Source organism: Molossus molossus, unplaced genomic scaffold (genome assembly GCF_014108415.1).
Source record: "Molossus molossus isolate mMolMol1 unplaced genomic scaffold, mMolMol1.p scaffold_m16_p_6, whole genome shotgun sequence".
NCBI lineage: Eukaryota > Metazoa > Chordata > Mammalia > Chiroptera > Molossidae > Molossus > Molossus molossus.
Window position 1 is genome coordinate 26,662,607 of NW_023425399.1, and position 17,433 is coordinate 26,680,039.

General features: G+C 43.7%; 2 protein-coding genes across 10 annotated transcripts in view; both read right to left on the reverse strand.

Annotated features, from left to right (window-relative positions):
- Positions 1-15,091, reverse strand: part of UBOX5 (U-box domain containing 5) — a 39,258-nt gene extending 24,167 nt beyond the window's left edge. For 6 of the 8 annotated variants that reach the window (XM_036244908.1, XM_036244912.1, XM_036244914.1 and 3 more), the window contains exons 1-2: positions 12,521-12,609; positions 12,024-12,119 (exon numbers count right to left, since the gene is read on the reverse strand). The gene's annotated coding sequence lies outside the window, so the exon portion shown is untranslated. Of the gene's footprint in view, positions 1-12,023; positions 12,120-12,520; positions 12,610-15,003 lie in introns of those variants that run through there. The other 2 variants (XM_036244911.1, XM_036244909.1) reach the window with 2 other exon arrangements.
- On the reverse strand, positions 891-15,072 carry FASTKD5 (FAST kinase domains 5). 2 transcript variants are annotated; one of them, XM_036244906.1, is made up of 2 exons: positions 15,004-15,072; positions 891-3,499 (listed from the first exon to the last, which is right to left on the reverse strand). In XM_036244906.1, the coding sequence occupies exon 2, from the start codon at positions 3,460-3,462 to the stop codon at positions 1,012-1,014; it is 2,451 nt and encodes an 816-aa protein (XP_036100799.1). In that variant the 5' UTR covers positions 3,463-3,499; positions 15,004-15,072; the 3' UTR covers positions 891-1,011. The 2 variants fall into 2 exon arrangements, with proteins under 2 accessions (XP_036100799.1, XP_036100798.1); XM_036244905.1 differs by lacking the exon at positions 15,004-15,072 and adding an exon at positions 12,521-12,610.
- Positions 15,092-17,433: the final 2,342 nt, after the last annotated feature.

Sequence of the window (17,433 nt, forward strand, 5' to 3'; positions counted from 1 at the left end):
GTTCTCAAGGAATTGCCTCAAAATTTGCACCCATTCCTTAACTTTCACTCATGCAACAGGTGTGTAATCTGGCTTTTGCAAACAATTCAATTCAAACTGCTATTGTTAAGGTCATCAATAATATCCTAGTTAACACATTTATGGTGATTTTTAAATTTTCTTAATTGTTCTCTCTCCATCAACTGACATACAAACCCTCTTTTTACTTATTTCTTTTTAAATCCTCACTTGAGGATATGTTTTCATTTAGACAGAGAAAAAGGGAGAGATGTGAGAGAAATATCGATCAGTTGCTTCTCATACTTACCCCGACTCGGGATTGAACCTGCAACCTAGGCATGTGCCCTCACTGGGAATTGAACTGGCGACCTGTAGGTGCAACACTCAACCAACTGAGCCACACCAGCCAGGGCTGAAAACCATTTTTAAGAATTGGCTCTAGCCCTGGCCAGTTTTGCTCAGTGGTTAGAGTGTCGGCCTGCGGACCAGAGAGTCCCGGGTTCGGTTACTGCTAAGGGCACGTACCCTGATTGCAGTTTGTCCCTGGCCCTGGTTGGTCATGCAGGTAGCAGCCACTTGATGTGTTCCTTTCGCATCAATGTTTCTCTCTCTCTCTCTCTCTTTTCCTCTCTCTCTCTCCCACTCTATCTGAACAAAAAATGGAAAAGTGTCCTCGGGTGAGGATTAAAAAAAAAAAAAAAAAAAGAATTGGCTCTAGACAATGTCTGTCTATACTTTTATCCTAAAAATTCAAAGTAACTGTGAGATAAAGCTGGTAAACAGAGAAAGAAAAATGAGAAATTACTTGAAAATAGGACATTTTAAGATGTTTATTATTTACCTGCACAAATTAGGTTACAATTAATTCACAATAATAGACAAGAGCACAATTAAGTCTCCTCAACAGATGATTTTATTACAAACCTACATTCTAGCTTCTATAACTGTTTTCACAACACCTGGTACAGTGCATATCTACAGCATTTATGAGCAGAAATGCCTGGAGGCCCTTCAGAGAGCAGAGGTAAACACTTTCTCATGGAGGAATGCCAACTTTTCTAAGCGAGTTCGTTTCAACAGTGGGAGCCATTCCCAGTAGGATAACTCTACCACACGGTACCCAAGCCGATTCAGCTGCCGCCTCTTCATATTGTGCAGTCCAAGCAGATCCCTGGAACCATAGCAATACTGGTTCTTGTTTGTCAACTGAATAGCCAGCTTCACTTGGGGGGCCGGCATGCAGGCTGGTGGGCACAGGCCAGACATTTCCGTGGCCCCCAGTCTGTCTGCTGCATTGTAAAGCGAAGGCTCCAAGTGTATGGATGCCTTCTTCTCCAATTCCATGGGCGGCTGCCCAGTCTCTGACTCGGTTTCCCCCTGGAAATGCCCTCCTGATTTCCCCTTTAGTAGCTGATTCATCAAATTATCTGTAAGACTGATTCCCACATGCTTGAGCTTTAATTTGGCCAAATCTTCAGTGGGTGTGGCTTCTCTGTTAAATGGTAATGGCTTCATATTAACATCAAGCTGGACCTCCAAGTCAGAAGATCGGGTATGAGGCAAAATCATATGGTGTTTGATGTACTGGGGCCCACCCAACATGGTCTCAAGTAAAAAGAAAGCTTCCAGAAATTCAGGCTTTGAGTTCATATCCTTCCTAGCTGCATTCCACAGTATTTCTGACGCCTCTTGCTGAAGGTGAGAAGTAAGACGGTTGCCTCTGTAACCTGGACACTCAATGCCAACTGAACCATCAAGAGTATACAGCTCCTTGGTGAGTTCAAATTTACTTCTCTCCTGAGCTAACCTGACAAACCTTGGACTCAAAGCAAAATCGATGAGCTCTACTGGAAAGTATTCAGAAAATGCCAGGCCTATCAGGCAAGTGAGCAGGTGTTCTGGGTAACGGTTGAACTCAGGCATCTTTCTGTGAATCTCATTTATCAGGCTAGAATAAAACTCTTCTGCATTGGGTGGCTTATAATTCAGAGTTCCAAATGACCACAGAAACTTGGCAACATCTTTACTTCGACAGTATGCTACCCTAGGAGGCAAAGAAGCAGCCACAGCATTCATTATCCCTTCATCCAGGATGCGTAAGGCAGAGCAGGAAAGAGTCAGGTGCATGACACCTTGAACTCCCAAGGAAGGAATTCGCTGAGGAGCAATCTGCCCAAATTGATTCATGAAATTTACATGATCCACGTGAGTGAAACGGAACATTTTAAGAATATTCACTAAGGCATAACTACTCAGATGCTGCATGTCAGCACACACCAAATCTCCAATTTTCCGCATAACAAATTCTGAGAGACTACTACTTGATTTAAAGAACCCCAAACAGATTGTACCAGCCTCCTCTAAATTGATAAAATCTATATACTTGAGGATCAATGATTCCAGTTTTTGCATTAGGTCCTGGGGTACTTGACGACTTTCACCTATAATATAAATCAAGTGAATCAGCTGGGACAAGGATAGGTCCTTCCAGTGCAAATTAAGATAACTAAAAAAAATTTTTAAAAACCGAGGCACTCTGCGGCCCAAGTATCGCCAGAGGTCAGCCACCAAGAGTAGCTGATCCAGACTCATATCCCACACCTTATGGCAAAATCTGGTTTCATACACATCTAGCATTGAATGAGAATGAGGGATTCCCAACATGACAAAGGCTTTCAAAATACTGATCAGATCTGGGGCATCAAAGAGCTGTATGTTTTTCACACTCAGCTTGCAAAGCAGAGCAAAGCTGGCACTGGACAGCAAAACAGGATGCTGCTCTGCAGGCACAGAGCTCAGCTTACAGAAATAATCGGCAATGATTTGAGGCTGGAGAGTATCTTGATAAACTGTGACTTTGTGCAAAATTAGTTTACTTTCTGAAACAGACAGAGGCTGACAAAGCTCAGATCTGTTATAGCTGTGAAGCTGGTACTCTGGTCTTAGCTGTAGGAAAACTCGGGGGTCTTCAAAGGAATCAAAAACTTCTACATCCTCTTCATCAATTTTCATAGCCCTAGGTGAGCCCGGCTTCAATGTGCTAGCCTTAGACGCAGAAGCCCTGCTGAATTCCAAACCCAGGAGGGCACTGCTGGTTGTCAGGATCCTCCGAGAAGAGGAGGTACTACAAATGTTCTCAACTTTTTTGGCAGGATGGCAGAGACTACTGTGTTCTGGAGGGTCCAGTCCCCTGTGCTGTGTGCAGCTTCCCACATTCCAATATGCCACACTTTGGGTTATAATGTAGGCAAGAGGATTGCAAAACACTTGATATCCTAAAGGTTTTAATAACTTGAGAGTGGCTGCCATTCTAGTGTCAGTACTGATCATTTTGACAGTCAGAACACAATCCTCACAGGTTTGACTAGGCAATTTCTTGTTTATATGGTGCTTGATTAGAGCTGGACGGGGAGGCGTTCCACAGAAACTGCCTGTAAATCTTCGGCATATCACAAGAGCCATGGATCACAAATGACTGGGCCAGAATTGGTGCCAGATACTGAAAAAAGGGTAGATGAAGAATAAGTGGCTTCCACCTATCACAATACCAAAATTTACACATTATAAGAAATAAATTAAAACTTTGCTGTCCATTTAATTAAGTTCAACACTAGTGAATGCCAAAACACAAGACAACATACATCAAGGATAAACTCCCTGTGACTTGCATAAAGACACAAGAAAACCTCAAAACCAGGGTATTGGACAGTTCTCCAGAATGCTGCTCTGTCCAGACTTCCTTTATAGTTGAAGGAAAGTGGTGACGGTTAGTTAGAGAAGAGATGGTTGCTCTGCTAACTTCCAACAGGAAGAAAGGCAGATTTTCAAAAAGAAAGCTGGGAACAAATGTGAGGAACCTATCCCAGCTCTGTGATATCAATGCATAAGGACCCATGTGGAGAATAAGAGAGCTCATAAAAGTTGCCATGCTAACACCAAAAGTAAAAAGTGGGATTTGGTGTAAAGTTTAATTACACTCAAAATAACCCTCCCTGTTCCCAAAAGCACAAAACTTTTTATTACAGAATTCTGTTGCTCAATTGCTGCTCCTATACCTGTTAGAAGATGCCTATTCTCCTCTCCAGGAGGCTTATAACAGAATTTGAACCACTATTACAGAGTAGTCATGCAACTGGAAAGTATACTAAAAAACTCCCTCTGGTGGGGGAGGGCAGAAGGCCAAGGCTCTGCTCACTGTCAATTCATGGGTGAAAAGCAAAAAGATTCCCAAGCTGGGCTCAGGGTGCAGGAACACCAACGCACATGGCTGCCCTGCGGAAATGCGAGGGGAGTGGCACAGCTTTCCTCCAGAGGCGACGGATTAGCAATGATTCCAGGGAATCAGGTGTTGATTATCCTGCAAGTTCCATTTTTCTCCCACGGTAGAAAGCATGAGAGAAAATGGACTCTGCTGTACTCTTGCTTCTTCTGAATGCTTATTGTCTTCCCTTATACTTGAGAAATGCCAAAGCCTGACAAGCAAAATCCAGGGAGCCTTGAGCTGCCAACATATGGACCAGATAGGGCTGGTGCTGCAAAAAATCCCTTGAGGGTTCTGAGAGAAGCAGGACGACTTTCTGAAATGCCTGCCCACCTCCTGTCAGCCCCTTCCTTCCAGAGCCCATAGCATAAGAACCAGGGGACCACAGGGCAGTTTAGTGGCCTTGCCCAGGTAACTCAGCTAGAAAGGCTTCTCTGGATGGCAGGAATGTGTACTCCAATTTCTTTGTGAACCAGAGCAGAATTCTTTCATATAAAATCACTATATAGTTGGTTCTCTACTGCAGTCTTTGGATCCATTCTGTACACCAAGTTTCAAACTATGTGTCCAGATGCCACAGACCAGGTATCAGCAAATTATGGCCCAAATCTAGCCCTCAATCTATTTTTGTAAGTAAAGTATTATCTGAACATAGCGAGGCCATTCATTATTGTTCATAGCTGCTTTCTCCCTATAGGAGTAAAATTGAGCAATTACGTGCAGTGGGGTAGGAGATGGGTGGAGGGGGGCAAGGTGGGGAAAATGGGGGACATCTGTAATACTCTCAACAATAAATTTATTTTTTTTAATCCTCACCTGAGGACATTTTTGCATTTAGAGCGGGAGACACAGAAGGAAGAAGAGAGAGAGAGAAACATCAATGCGAGAGAAACACATCAACTGGCTGCCACCTACACAACCACAACCAGGGCTGGGGACAAACTGCAACCGAGGTACGTGCCCTTAGCGGGAACCAAACCCAGTACTATCTGGTCTGTGGACGGACGTTCTAACCACTGAACAAACCAGCCAGGGATAAAGTAAAAATTTTTTTGCAAGTTAAAATAAATTTTTTATAAATTGAGCAATTGTGGTAGAAAATACATCATCTGCAAAGCATGAAATATTTACTATCTTGCCCTTTACATAAAGTTGATTATAGATCATAAGGTTAATCCTATGAATGCAAATGGCCAGTTTTTTAAAAATTAGAAAACGTTAGGAAAATAATACTTAAATTTTATTTTTTCTTTAATATTTAGATGATAATTGAAGCTTTATCCCTCAAAATAGTCACTAGGAATCTCAATTAATACTGCAGCACAGGGATGGTGGAAACAGAAGAGAGCAAGTAATGGGACTCCCCAGTTGAGAGAACAGGGCTTTTAAGACCTGTTTTGGACCCTGGAATGTAACGCAACATGATGTGCAACTAAAGCTATAAACTATTCAAATCTGTAATCCTTCCTCTCACCTTGGGAACTAGATCTGAAGAAATAACTTTAAAAAAAGACAAAGCCCTGGCCTGTTTGGCTCAGCAGTTAGAACATCGGCCTGGGCACCAAGGAGTTGCAGGTTCGATTACACTCAAGAGCATGTACCTCGGGTACGCTTTGTCCCCAGCCCTGGTCAGGGTCATGCGGAGGCAGCCAGCCGATGTGACTCTTTCACACTGATATTTCTCTCTCTCTCCCTCTCTCTCTCTCTCTCTCTCTCTCTCCCTCCCTCCCTCCCTCTCTCCCATTCTAGCTGAGATAAATGGAAAATTATCCTCAGGTGAGGATAAATAAAAGACAAAGTACTTTTTACAAAAAAAGCTGTGCTATCTAAACAAAAAAACTGGAAGAAAAAAAACCCCAAAAACAAACCCAAATGTTCATCCAGAAGGAGAATAAGTGTGTAGCAGGCATCAACACATGAAAAAGTACATACAAATATCAGTGGAACAAATAGAACACAAATGAGTGCCATCACCTAAAATACACTTACATAAAAGGAAAGTAGCTACATAGTTTCTTTGTGGGAGAGATTTTGTTACATCTTTGATAAATTAACTTTCCCCCCCCTTTTTATTGGGGTTAAAAGTGTTAATACGAAAGAGCATATGGATTAATTTAACAAATACCTTTATAAATTATATAATTTTAAAAGTGTATTTAAATTATTTCAATTAATACTACCTAACAACACTTAATAAAATTACTATGCATGGTTTTAAAATTAACAAGAATCATTTCCTAGAACATTAATGTCTGACTGGTATAGATCCCATGTTTTGAATTAATGTGGCTCTTTTTCATTTGTAAAATTACAGGCTAAGTCCCAAGATGGAAATAACAAGAGCCACAATTGTCTTAGGGCCTCCTCTGTGTCAACCTTATATGAACTATTTTATCTGAATTAATTCCAATCCTTATAACATTTCTGTATGGTAGGTTTTATTATCTTCCTATTGTTGATGAGGAAAAGAGTACTTTACAAGATTAAGAAACCTGTCGAAGGTTACACAGCCAAGGCACACGGTGGAGTTTGACAACAGGGACTGGCTGATTCATCCTAAAACTAACATTGTTGGTATACTGAAGAGGCAAGAAGGGGAGTCTGATTCCGTACAGGGAAGTGGGGAAGACACTAAACAATCTCTATAGGATGCCAGGGATCTGGAAGGTTAGAAACTGATAAGGTCAAAAGCCTCACCCACCTCTAATAGTCTAGCATCCTAACTATCATTACAATTAGTTCATACTACTTACAAAAAGAACATAAAAAAGAACTCAAAGGACATCTACATAAAGGAGTGGGTTTACAAGATGCCTTAGTATCGAGGTAAAGAAATCTATTACATTTGGAAAACTGAAAGTTAGGAAGAGAGATATGGGATCTAGAATTTAAAGTTCAACAAAGGAGAGAAACAAAGAGAAACCCCAAGATAATGAAGGAAGATCCCAGGACTAGAGCTGTGAGCAGACATAAAGAATAACAAGTTTAGCCAGGCCGATGTGGCTCAGTGGTTGAGCATTGACCCATGCACCAAGAGGTCACCAGTTCGATTCCTGGGCACATGCCCAGGTTGTGGGCCCAATCCCCAATGGGGGGCATGCAGGAGGCAGCCAATCGATGTTCTCTCTCATGGATGTTTCTATCTCTTTCTCCCTCTTCCTTTCTCTCTCTCTATAATCAATAAAGAAAAAAAAAATGAGTAACCAGTTCATGCTGGAGGAGATGGTTATTACCTGGGAGAGGAGATTTATACTTCTAATGGATAATCTGAGGGTAAGGTAGACAGAAAACCAAACTAATAACAAAAATTAACTCCAGACTTCCAGTCAAGATGGCAGCATAGGTAAATGTGGTATCGTCTCCTCCTACAACCACATTAAAATTACAACTAAACTACAGAACCACCATCATTCAAAGCTGCTTGAAATCAAACTAAATGGAAGTCCTACAACTATGAATTAAAGAAGCAGCCATCTCCAGACTGATAGGAGGGGCGGAGGCACAGACTGGCTGGTTCCACACCCAAGTGTGCCGGATAGAAATCAGGAGGAGTACCTCAGCTGTAAAGGTCCTCTCTGAGGAGTGAGGGGTCCCCATCACACATCAGGCCCCCCAGCTCAGGGTTCCAGTGCCAGGAAGTGAAGTTCCCACAACTTCTGGCTGTGAAAACTAGCGGAAACTGAGGCTGAAGGAGGCTGAGGCTGTTGGAGCCCCAGGCAGTTCCTCTTAAAGGGCCCACATATGGACTTACTCAGACTTGCTCCCTACAAGCTCCAGCATGAGGGAGGCAGCTTAAAAGGCACCAGAGACATACAGGGAAGAAATGAGTTGTTTGATATTGGGGTGAGAGCTAGCTTTCTCCCAGACAGACTTGCCGGAGGAGGCCGTTGTTCCTTTGGTGAGCCCTTCCCCCACAGGGCAGGCAGACAGGCACCATATCTGTGACTCCAGCAATCTGACTCACACTGTTTGCACCACCCTGGTGATTTCCTGAGGCCATGCCCCAACCAACTTTCGTTGGGTTTACCACATAAATGGTTGTCTGGGCTCCTGTTTCAGATTTTCCTAAATTCTCTCAAAAAAGCAGCATCTGGCCTCAGCAAGCTCCATCTCTCTCACTAAGTGGCCCCAGGCTTGGCACTCGGAGCAGCCAGCTTTGGTTTACAGCCTGGCTTTTCCTGGGCACCGCTAAGCCCAGCACAAGCAGCAGCCATCTGCAGATCGCTTTGTAGCTTATGCCAGGTGGCCCCGGGTAGAACACAGGCAGTGGATTTGCCCAGAGCCAGCCACCTAGTGGACAGCTTCAGAACACGGCAAAGCACCACTACCCAACCACCTCCACAAGTGACACACTCAAGGAGTGAATTCAGTGGGTACCAGAGCCCTCCTGAAGTAAATCTTGCTCTGTGTGGTGGGCCCCTGCACAGCTGGTCCTCCAAGGTAGCCAGAGGTCAGTGGTCACAGCCAGTCCTTAAAGCTGATCAGCCTGAGTAAATCCCTCCCATTGATGTGGTAACAGCAATCAAGACTCAATTACAACAGAAGGGTATATAGTCCACACAAGGGATGTAACTCAAGGGCACAGCCAGGGTGATCAGGGAGGCTGTGCCACTGGACCCTACAGGACACCTACTATAATAGGCCACCCTAGGAAGCCTAGGAGACGTAGCAACTCTACCTAATACATAGAAACAAACACAGGGAGGCAGCCAAAATGAGGAGACAAAGAAACATGTCCCAAAAGAAGGAACAGAAGAAAACTCCAGGAGAAGAACAAAACAAAATGGAGATAAGCAATCTAACAAATGCAGAGTTCAAAACACTGCTTATAAGGATGCTCAATGAACTTAGTGAAGGCCTCAAAAGTGTGAAAAAGGGACTAGTCAGAAATGAAGGATACAGAGTCAGGAATGAAGGAAGCACCAACTGAAATAAAGAATAATTTACAGCCCTGGCCAGTTTAACTCAGTGGTTAGAGCGTCAGCCTGCAGTTCAGAGATCCGGGTTCAGTTCCCGCTAGGGGCACGTACTTTGGTTGCAGTTTGTCCCTGGCCTTGGTTGGGGTCGTATGGGTGGCGGCCAGTCAATGTGTCTCTCTCACACTGATGTTTCTCTCTCTCTCTTCCTCCTGCTCTGTCTGGAGATGAATGCAAAAATGTCCTCAGGTGAGGACCAAAAAAAAAATAGTTTATAGAGAATCAATAATAGAGTACGTAAAGCCAAGAAGCAAACCATCTATTTGGAATATAAAGCAGCAAAATATACCCAATCAGAACAGCAAAAAGAAAAAAGAATCCCAAAAAATGGGACAATTTTAAGCCGTTTGCATCATGGGGATGCCAGAAGAAGAGAGCAAGATATTGAAAACTCATTTAAAAAAATAATGACAGAAAACTTCCCTAACTTGGGGAAGGAAACAGACACACAAGTCCAGGAAGCACAGAGAGTCCCAAACAAGATGAACCCCAAGAGGCCCACACCAAGACACATCATCATCAAAATGCAAAAGGTTCAAGACAAAGAGAGAATCTTAAAAGCAGCAAGAGAAAAGCAGTTAGTTACCTACGATGGAGTTCCCATAAGACTGCTGGCTGATTTCGCAAAAGAAACTTTGCAGGCCAGAAGGGAGTGGCAAGAAATATTCAGAGTGATGAAAAGCAAGAACCTACAACCAAGATTACTCTATCCTGCAAAGCTATCATTTAGAATCGATGAATACATAAAGAGTTTCCCAGACAAGAAAAAGCTAAAGGAGTTCATCATCACCAAGCCCTTATTATATGAAATGTTAAAGGGACTTATCTAAGAAAAAGAAGATAAAAAATATGAACAATAAAATGGCAATAAATACATATCTATCAATAATTGGATCTATATGCCCTGGCCGGTTTGGCTCAGCGGTTAGAGCGTCGGCCTGCGGTCCGGAGAGACCCGGGTTCGGTTCCCACTAAGGGCACATACCTCGGTTGCAGTTTGTCCCCGGCCCTGGTTGGTCATGCGGGTGGCAGCCACTCGATGTGTTCCTTTCACATCGATGTTTCTCTCTCTCTCTCTGTTCCTCTCTCTCCCTCCCACTCTACCTGAAAAATGTCCTCGGGTGAGGATAAAAAAATAATAATAATAATAATTGGATCTATAAACAAAACAAACACACAAAACAGAAACAGACTCATAGATACAGAGAACATTTTGTTGGTTGCCAGGTGGTGGAATGGGTGAAAAAGATGAAGGAATTAAGAAGTACAAATTGGCCCTGGTTGGTATGGCTCAGCAGTTGGAGTGTTGGTCTGTGGACCAATGAGTCGTGGGTTTGATTCCAGTCAAGGGCATGTACCTCAGTTGCAGTTCGTCCCTGGCCCTGGTCAGGTTGTGCAGGAGGCAGCCAGTCGATGTTTCTCTCTCTCCCTCCCTCCCATTATATCTGATGATAAATAGAAAAATATCCTCGGGTGAGGATTAAAAAAAAAAAGTAGTACAAATTGGTTGTTAGACTGACAAACCTCAAAGGAAAAGGGGGAGAGGAGGAGGAAAGAGATAAACCAAAAAATGTATATGCATAACCAATGGACACAGACAATAGTGTGGGGAAAGGCAGAAGGGTGGTGGGAATGTGGAGGATGGGGTCAACAGGAGAAAAAGGAAAGACACCTGTAATACATTCAACAATAAAGTTAAAAAAAAAAAATTAACTCCAGAAAAACAAAAATGTTTTACAAGACGTTATATTATACTCCTTGCTCAATTGTGAATAATATTTACTTAATCTTATTAATATAAACCTTGAATATCAACCCAACCAAAAATTATGAGCAAACTGTCTCTGGCTGGGTAGCTCAGTTAGTTAGAGTTGTTCTAATATTCCAAGGTTGCAGCGGATTTGATCCCGTCAGGGCACATACAAGAATCAACCAATGAATTCATAAATAAGTGAAATAACAAACTGATGTCTCTGTCTCTCTCTCTCTCAAATCAATAAATAAAATTTAAAAAAATACATAAGCAACTATATTCGGAGGATAAAGGGAAGTAAAGATGGGTAGGGAAAGCTGGGCAGTGATATAAGAGACCTCAAAATCCACAATAAAGAGGTCAAAAGATTTTTATAGATATCGACATAGATATCTCCTAGAAACCAAAAAATAGCACTGAGTCCAGCCGGTGTGGCTCAATGGTTGAGCTTCGACCCATGCACCAAGAGGTCGCCAGTTCGATTACTGGTCAGGGCACATGCCCAGGTTGTGGGCCTGATCCCCAGTGGGGGGCATGCAGCAGGTGGCCAATCAGTGTTCTCTCTCATTGATATTTCCCTCTCTCTCTCTAAAATCAATAAAGGAAAAAAAATGTTACTGAATATTATTCAGTAACATACTGATAAATGCCAAAAGAAACAGACAAATAGCTGAAAGTGCTTCTAGGGAACAAAAATAAAGAGAGGAAAGAGAGGAAACTAATATTTAGTGTTATAAGCTCTATCCCACTATTTGACTGTGTAAACCATATCCACGTATAACTTTGACAAAAATTAAATTTACAAAACGCATGTGCTAACCGGAAATTAAGGTGTCATTAAGAAGATAATCAGTGAATAGAGACAGTAACCTTATTATTCAAGGAAAATGTTGAAAAGCTATTCTCAGTACAAGCACTTTTAATTGTCTCTAGAACTTCTTTATGGATGCCCACAGACTGGACAGAAATGATAACAAAATAATCTTAGAGGCATGCAGAATCAAAGTGCAAATAGCAAACAGTAGCTACTTACTTTTTCATCATGGAACTTTCAGTGTTAAGTGTATAGACACCATATCTATATATACAGGTATGAAATATAACCACTTCAGAAGTTGGATCTTAAATACTGCAGGAAAGGAAAGAAACACAAGATACAGAACCAACAAAGGAAAAAGTGGGAAGAAAAGGATATAAGGATGTGTTGCCCAGGTAGAGAAAACACAGCCGAGAGAATTAGTTTTCCTCCTTACTTAAGGCTTCCCAGAGAATCCGTAAGAAAGCTGAGAACACCATGAGATGCCCAGTAATTCCCAATGCCTTCTATAAAGGTTCAAAGATATGCGGCATCATTTCACAAAGCCCCTTTCCTGGTTTAAGTGCTCCAAGTATCCCCTGCTCCCCACCTCCTCTTTAAGGGTTCTTATGAACCAGAGTGGAACCTCAGAGACCCCTAGAGCATGGCTGTTGTGAAAGGCACTGCCCAAACCACCCTGAATCATGTGATTTCATAGGAACAAGGAATCTTACCTTTCTACCTTCCAGATACAGTTCTGAGCAAGGTCGATTACAGTCCAGAAGTTAGAGAAGAGCCAGGTGGAGGAAGGCAGTCATGCTAACTGTAGATTAAGTATATTAACACCCTCAGCATATTAAATTTACCAGTTATCAGATCGCATCCCTTAATTGATTTCTGATCTTTCTACTAGAAAGGTTTAACCCTCTTATATCCTGATAAGATTGCCATAAATAAATGGATACTTCAAAACCCATTCTTAGCAAATAACTTCTTGGGCAACCCTAACAATTTTTTAAAAACTAACTTTTTCTAGGTGTTGGAGAAAGCCTATGGTGAGAGTGCAGGGTGGGGAACGTCCAGCTCTCGATAAGGCCCACGAAATCAGTATCAGCTAACATCACACACCTCACCAAATTAGCCTGACCAAATACAGCCGGCTAATTTTTTTTTTTAATCCTCACCCGAGGACATGTCTCCATTTTTTGTTCAAATAGAGTGGGAGGGAGGGAGAGAGAGAGAAAAACATCGATGTGAAAGGAACACATCGAGTGGTTGCCACCCACACGACCCAGCCAGGGCCAGGGACAAACTGCAACCAAAGTACGTGCCCTTAGCAGACACCAAACCCGGGTCTCTCTGGACCACTGAGCCAAACTGGCCAGGGCAAGCTAATTTTTAAGTTGATAATTTTGTATGGCCTGTGAATGATGTTATAAATATCCAAATTGCCCTTGGTAGAAAAAAAGGTTCCCCACCCCTGGAGAGGCTGACAGTGCGGACCCTTAGCTATTAACGCAGATGCTAAATGGGCTAGACTCTTCGGTGATTATTCATACACAAGTGCACAACTACAAGAGGGGTGACTACAATCACTATGAAGGTGAAGCACTAGTTTAACTCAAGATAAGTATTGCCCACAGAACTAAGTCAAACCAAAATCAAGTCTAACTGCCCATCCCCCCTTTGCTTCATTCTAGTTTCCATGCTTATAGGCAAGAAAACAGCACATCACAATCATCTGTGAAACTTTTTTTTTTTTTTTTTTTAGCTTTCATAGCCTTCTCCTCCCCTTCTAAGATTGCTTTACCTCTATCAGAATGGCAAGAAACGCCTGGATAGATATAGTCTGACAAGGCCCCACAGATAATTCTGTTAAACCCACTGTTCTTAAAGCGTCTGATAAGACTCCATCGTTAGAAAACCTTTGACTATAACAAAGAGCAGAAACTCATATTCTCTCAGCCCATCTAAATGAGACTACTAGAGGACTGACAAAATCCAGGCAGGTAAAGAGAAGATTCTGTACCCACATGTAAGTGGAAAAAATTCTCAAATGGTCCAAGTACCTATCACTGTTAACTCCATCAAACACCTGGTTTTCCTAGATTTGCAAGGCTGCACAATATAGTATTTCAGACAAGTGAAGGGGGGACTTCAAAATTCTTTGATATCAAAGTTGATGTATTTGCACGACCTTATTGGAGAACAAAAAAAAAAAGGGAAAAAAAACACACCAATAAATGGGGAAGAAAACCAAACTGACAAATTAGCATGGCAAAACTGCCAAAGGCCTCACTTTCTCAGTTGTACTACATGGCACTGAGTCTCCAGGTTTTATTTTGGTCTATCAGGCAGTGGTAATTCATCCCAGAGCCATTCAGAGCAGTGAGTTGCAGAATCTAGTTCTGGAAAAGCAGCTGTTCTAACTACTCAAAGTGCAGAAAACATGAATTCGGATTACAGCAGCAACACATTACTGAAGCACAAAACATGAGCCAGCTCCACAGGATGAAGCATTCATTGTCCAAGGGTCTCCAGTGAGTGAGCAATGAAGTATCAGGCTGATTAACCTGCCTGGTACAGAGAGGGCCCACAGCTCCGAGTCACGACGGAAGAGCTGTGTCGTGATTTGTACATGAAGAGACAAGGTCATCATCCGTGTTATTTCTTAAGAGAAAAGGGGGGGGGGGGGACATCAATACTACCCTTACTTAGGCCTGTTAAAAACATCCTTTGGTATTTACTGAAGACTCACTCCATCCCAGGTACTAAGCAAAATGCTGTAGGGCCCTGCTGCTCAAAGTGTGGCCCGAGGAGCAGCGGCATCAGCCTCACCTGCAAGCTGGTTAGAAAACGAAAAATCTTAGGCCCCACCCCAGACCTACAGAATCGGAAACTTCAAGATCCCTAAGTGATTCGAATGCACATTCAAGTGTGATAAGATGTGCATCTCACTACATGCTCACGACATGTCTGTGAGGCAAGTATTGTCATTATCTCTGTCTCACAGCTGAAAAATCAAGGTTCAGAAAAGCAGCTCGCCCAAGGTCACAGACTCCGGGGTGCCTGGGGTCGCTGAGGTTCCCTAGAGCCCGGCCTGCCAGAGGCGCCCGCCACCCAGACAAGGAAGCGCAGAGCCGGGCCTCTGCATGCGCGGGCCCTGGGCAGGCACAAAGCGGCCGGCGCGACCTTCTCCCCGGCTGCTGCCACTCACCTGGGCCCGGCCAGCGAGGGCACCACAACTACAGACCCCAAATCTTTCGGGCTGCCGCACCACGGCGACTCTTCCAGGTACACCACGGCCTCGCAGCCCCACTTCCGGCCAACTGCCCGCTACTTCCGGCTGCTGCGCGAATGACGGGAACCGCCGAGGTTCAAAAAGCTCTGTCAGCGTTTTTCAAGGACGTTTTCCATTGGAGGACGATGTTGACGGGTCGGGGGTATCTAGGACCTGCGGAGGGGAAACAGCGCCATGGACACGCGACCTTGAAGAGCCAAGGCACGTTCGAATCCCAACCACTCTTCAGGGTTTTATGGTCTTGGGGAAGTCACAAAAACTCTTTAAGCCTAGTTTCTCGCCTGTACAATGAGAGTAATTATACATTTAAAATAGAGATGTAATTATAAAGTGCTCCTAAGAGAAGAGTTAGTGAAGAGTTAGTGATGGACAGACGAACCTGTTAGGACAAATGGATGTGAGGAGCTGGAGCTTGAGGAGGCCAGCGCTCTGATGGATGAGCCAGGGTGAGCCTCCACCTCCCTAAGTAGGAGGGGCTCATACCTGAGTCGGTATGGCAAAACTGGTCGAGGAAGAGGCACCACCGACATGCGGGAGGGCTGGAGACAGCCTTTCCTGGGGCCAATGGAGAGCTGCTGGTCCGGGTTGTCATACCTTAGCAGCGCCTTGGCTGCTGGTCCACTCATCTTAAGGACTATGAAGGAGACCTGAGAATTGGTACTCCCTCCAGGGGACCATCTTGTCCCAGAAACAAAACTAATGTAGGCAGGATACTTCACTGTAAGGGGACAGGGGACAAGCCTGGCATTCCAACTCCTGAGCTCTGCAGAGGGCACTGTTTGCCTCGGTGTGAACATTTGGGGCCCCAGGCCACTGACACGACTGCTCAGGGAGGTTCTCTCACTCGGGCCAGACCAGGGCACACAATTAGTTGTTGATTATGACTCTGTCTTCGCCGGCAGAACCCAGAGAGAGCAGAGGGCCCATCCCTAGGGGATGAACCACATTAATCCTAGGCTAATACTCAATGTCCCAGCCTCCCTTGAAATGGGAACATGTGACTTAGTTCTGGCTAACAAAATTTAAAGGGAAATGTGCTGGTAGGTTTCTGGGGAAGCTATTACTTACATGATGGAGTAGTGCTGTCTCAATGCATTCATGGAGCTGTGGCAGCCACTTTGTGGTATGGTGGAAACAACATGCTAAGAATGGGTAAGAAGAATGAACAGTCCAGATCCTTGATCAACCAACACTTAGGATGCCTACCAGACTTGTCATGTGAGAAAAAATAAACCACCCTTTAAGGTCCTGTACATCAGGTTGTGTTATTTGTAGCATAATATATTAGTTTTTAAAAATCTGAACTATGCCCTGGCCAGTTTGGCTCAACAGTTGGAGCGTCGGCCTGCAGATCAGAGAGTCCCGGGTTCAGTTCCTGCTAGGGGCATGTACCAAAAAAAAACAAAAAAACTTAACTATGCAGTCCCTTTAAAACTCCCCAGCCAGTTTCACTCAGGGGTTAGAGTGCCAGCCTATGGACCAAAGAATCCAAAGAATCCCGGGTTTGATTCCCGGCCAAGAGCATGTACCTCGGTTGTGGGGTCATGCAGGTGGCAACTAATCGATGTGTCTCTCTCACATCACTGTTTCTCTCTCTCCCTCTACTCTGTTTGAAGATGAATGTAAAAATATCTTCGGGTGAGGATTAATAAAAAAAAAATTAAAAGAAAAACCTCACTTGAAAATATTTTTCCATTTATCGTGAGATACAGTGGAAGGGAGGAGGGGAAAGAGAGAGAGAGAGAAAGAGAAACATCAATGTGAGAAAGACACATCAACCAGCCGCCTCCTGCACAACCCCGACCAGGGCTGGGGACCAAACCACAACCAAGGTACATGCCCCTGACCAGAATAGAACCGATGACTCTTTGGCCTGCAGGCCAACACTCTAATTACTGAGCCACAATCTCATTTTTTTGGAAAAATGTTTTTATTGATTTTAGAGAGAGAGGAAGGGAGAGGGAGAGAAACATCAACAGAGAAAAACATCCATTGGCTGCCTCCTGTACAATTCCTACTAGGGATCGGAGCCTGCAACCTGGGCATGTGCCCTGACCCAGAATTGAACTGGTGACCTCTCAGTGCATGAGACAACCGCTCAACCGAGTCACACCAGTAGGGAGCATAATACATCCTTGATTGGGGAGCTTTGTAAGAGTGCCAGAAGATATTTTCATAAAGGACAGCATTTGCCCTCAAAGGACGGCTTCCTGCTTGCAATTTGCTTGGGTCCCTTCTGCCTTTTGGGCCTCACCACTAATTACACACTGATCCTCAGCATTCATTACTTTGTATTGTCTTCAAACATCAGCTCATTGCTATAAGGTAGCTCAGGCCACTGCAGGC

Bases quoted from the DNA above. Each gene is read 5' to 3' on its own strand.
- FASTKD5 (XM_036244906.1), bottom strand. From the start codon at position 3,462: ATGGCTCTTGTGATATGCCGAAGATTTACAGGCAGTTTCTGTGGAACG.